This window comes from Gekko japonicus, unplaced genomic scaffold (genome assembly GCF_001447785.1).
Source record: "Gekko japonicus isolate JY-2015 unplaced genomic scaffold, Gekko_japonicus_V1.1 scaffold2733, whole genome shotgun sequence".
NCBI lineage: Eukaryota > Metazoa > Chordata > Lepidosauria > Squamata > Gekkonidae > Gekko > Gekko japonicus.
Genome location: NW_015174356.1, coordinates 200,590 through 203,558, shown reverse-complemented (window position 1 = coordinate 203,558; position 2,969 = coordinate 200,590). Strand labels below are relative to the sequence as shown.

Genomic DNA, 2,969 nt, shown 5'->3' with positions numbered 1-2,969 from the left:
CGGCTGACAAACTCCTTTCCCCACGACAGGCAGACACCCTGTAAGGTAGGTGGGGCCGAGAGAGCTCTTCACAGAAACTGCTCTTTTTTCAAGAACAGCTTTTATCAGAACTATGGCTTGCCCAAGGTCATCCAGCCAGGTGCAAGTGGAGGAGTGGGGAATCAAACCCGGTTCTCCCAGATTACAAGAAGAAGAGAAGAGATTGGATTTACACACTGCCCTTCACTACCTGAGAGAGCTCTTGACAGAAACTGCTCTTTTTTCAAGAACAGCTTTTATCAGAACTATGGCTTGCCCAAGGTCATCCAGCCAGGTGCAAGTGGAGGAGTGGGGAATCGAACCCGGTTCTCCCAGATTACAAGAAGAAGAGAAGAGAAGAGATTGGATTTATACCCCGCCCTTCACTACCCGAAGGTGTCTCAGAGCAGCTTACAAACTCCTTTCCCTTCCCCTCCCCACGACAGACAGACACCCTGTGAGGTAGGCAGGGCTGAGAGAGCTCTTGACAGAAACTGCCCTTTTTCAAGGACAGCTCTTATCAGAACTACGGCTTGCCCAAGGTCATCCAGCCAGGTGCAAGTGGAGGAGTGGGGCATCAAACCCAGTTCTCCTAGATTAGAGTCCGCGCACTTAACCACGACACCAAACTGGCTCAGAGGTTTGCCTCCGAACATAGAAGTTCCCTTTAACCACCATGGCTAGTAGCTACTGATAGACCCCTCTCCTCCATGAATCTATCTAATCCTCTTACAAAGCTAGCTATGCCTGTCGCCATCACACAAGAGGAAACAAATGGCTTTCTCTTCAGGAGTGAGAATGTGCACCTCTTCCCCCGTTCTGAATCATTCCTAAAGCCGCCGACCCAGGCACACACTTTTCCGTTCCAAGGGTGGTTTTGCCCTTGTCTCACTTGCTGCAAAGGTGTCTCGGATGTACATACTTGGAATGAAAGTGAGTGATCTCAGTGATATTTCTGAAGACAATGAACTTCTGGTTGGAAACAGCGGCCGGGATGCTGGGGCAGGTCTCCGTGTACTGGACGTGATGGGTCTGCAGGAACTGCAAGTCCTTTACAAACTCCTCCTCTGAGTTCAGCATATCCTGAATAACGAGGCTAAGGAGAAAAGGAGAAGAGCAAGATGAACACAGGTCGCCCCAAGAGGCTGAGAGACTTAACTCTGATCCTACGATTTCCACACATCAGCAAAGAAACTCCTCAATCAGCCACGCAATGGGGCAGCTCCACTGCATGACCTTCATGAGGATTTAACACAGTTGGAACACAGAAACCATCAATAATAATAATAATAACAACAACAACAACAACAACAACAACAACAACAACAACAACAACTTAGAGGTTAAGGTGATTCAAGATGCCTCTCCCAGTATGCCCCTGGAAGAGCACTGCGCTCAGGAAGCAAGAATTTCCCAGTGGTCCCCGGCCCAAGAGAAATCAGCTGTCCTCAACCAGGGCCAAGGCTTTTTCGGCCCTGGGCCCGTACCTGGTGGAACTCTCTGCCAGAAGACATCCATGCCTTGCGAGAGTTATTACCTTTTGGCAGGGCATGCAAGGCAGAGATGTTCCGTCGGGCGTTCGGTTGAAGACAGCAAAAGGGGAGGACACCTGGCACTCTCATATACTCCCCCATCGCTCGCAACCCCTCCCCCCCAAGGAGGCTAGGGGAGCTGATTTCCCCTCGTCTGGTATATGTTTTCTGTTTTTTATTCACTGATCTGTCTTAATGGTTTTAATCAGGGGTCATTTCCTGCGGGAGCGCACAGGAGCAGAGCTCTGGCAGTAAGGAGTCCAGGGGGCAGGCACATGCAACAAGCCCCACCCCCTGCTCCCAACAGCCCTTTGTCGAGACACGAGGAGCAAGAAGCACCCAGGTAAGTTGTAGAGCCCCTCCCCAGCCCGCCTTCAGGTACAAGCTCTCCCTCCTCTGTGAGGGCAGATCTGTGTGTTCCCCTCCCCCATAGCTAGCAATCCAAAATAGTCCAGTGGTACCTTTAAGACCAAGTTTTATTCAAGTACAAGCTCTCCCTCCTCTGCGAGGACAGACCTGCACGTTCTCCCTCCCCCCCAATAGCTAGCAATCCAAAATAATTCAGTGGTGCCTGAGCGGTGGGTGTTGCCGTCTGACACACTTCCGGGGATGTCAGGGGGTGTGGCATATGCACATAAGTTATGCTAATGAGTTATGCTAATGAGCTCCTGCACCTCTTTTTCTACTAAATGACCCCTGGTTTTAATGCTGTTTAATTGTTATCATTCTGTTGTAAGCTGTCTTGAGCCCTACTTGTAGGGAAGGGCGGCCTAGCAAATCTAATTTAATAAATAATAATAAATGCTGGGAAAGATTGAAGGTCAAAGAAGACGGGGACGGCAAAGGATGAGATGGTCAGACAGTGTCATAGATGCAATACACATGAAGTTGAGCCAACTTCAAAGGATGGCGGAAGACCGGAAGGCCTGCGGAGAGTTGGACTCGACTGCGCAACTGAACAACAACAAAATAATATAATATAATCCAGATGTTTCCTGGAGAATCAGAAGTGTTTATGCTCAGAACGCAAAAGCAGGGAGACGGTCATTTTCACAGTGAAAGGGCCGATTTCTGTCTTTACCCAGAAACCAGAGACGGGGCTTCCCCCTTTGCCTGGTTACATAATGACTATCAATAAGACTGTGAACAGCGCATCCTGAAACAGCATACACCCCACAGGGAAAACACAAGATTGGGCACGTGTGGCACGCTGCACTGTATTGAAAGGCACCTGGAACAAGTAGCATTACCACCCGTCAGGGGGAGCCTGGAGTTCTCCCGGACTTAAAATGGATCGCTTTTTAAGAAAACGGTGGCTTTGGAGGGCAAACTCTATGTTGTTGTTGTTCAGTTGCACAGTCGAGTCCGACTCTTCGCAGCCCCATGGACCAGATCACACCAGGCCTTCCGGTCTTCCGC

General features: G+C 49.8%; 1 protein-coding gene across 1 annotated transcript in view; it reads right to left on the bottom strand.

Annotated features, from left to right (window-relative positions):
- The window catches only part of OBSCN (obscurin, cytoskeletal calmodulin and titin-interacting RhoGEF), a gene marked incomplete at both ends in the record, with an annotated part of 222,594 nt that overhangs the window by 19,839 nt on the left and 199,786 nt on the right, over positions 1-2,969 (bottom strand). The window contains one exon of the mRNA XM_015424328.1: positions 937-1,114. Within this exon, the coding sequence (XP_015279814.1) occupies positions 937-1,114 (178 nt within the window). The remainder of the gene's footprint in view (positions 1-936; positions 1,115-2,969) is intronic.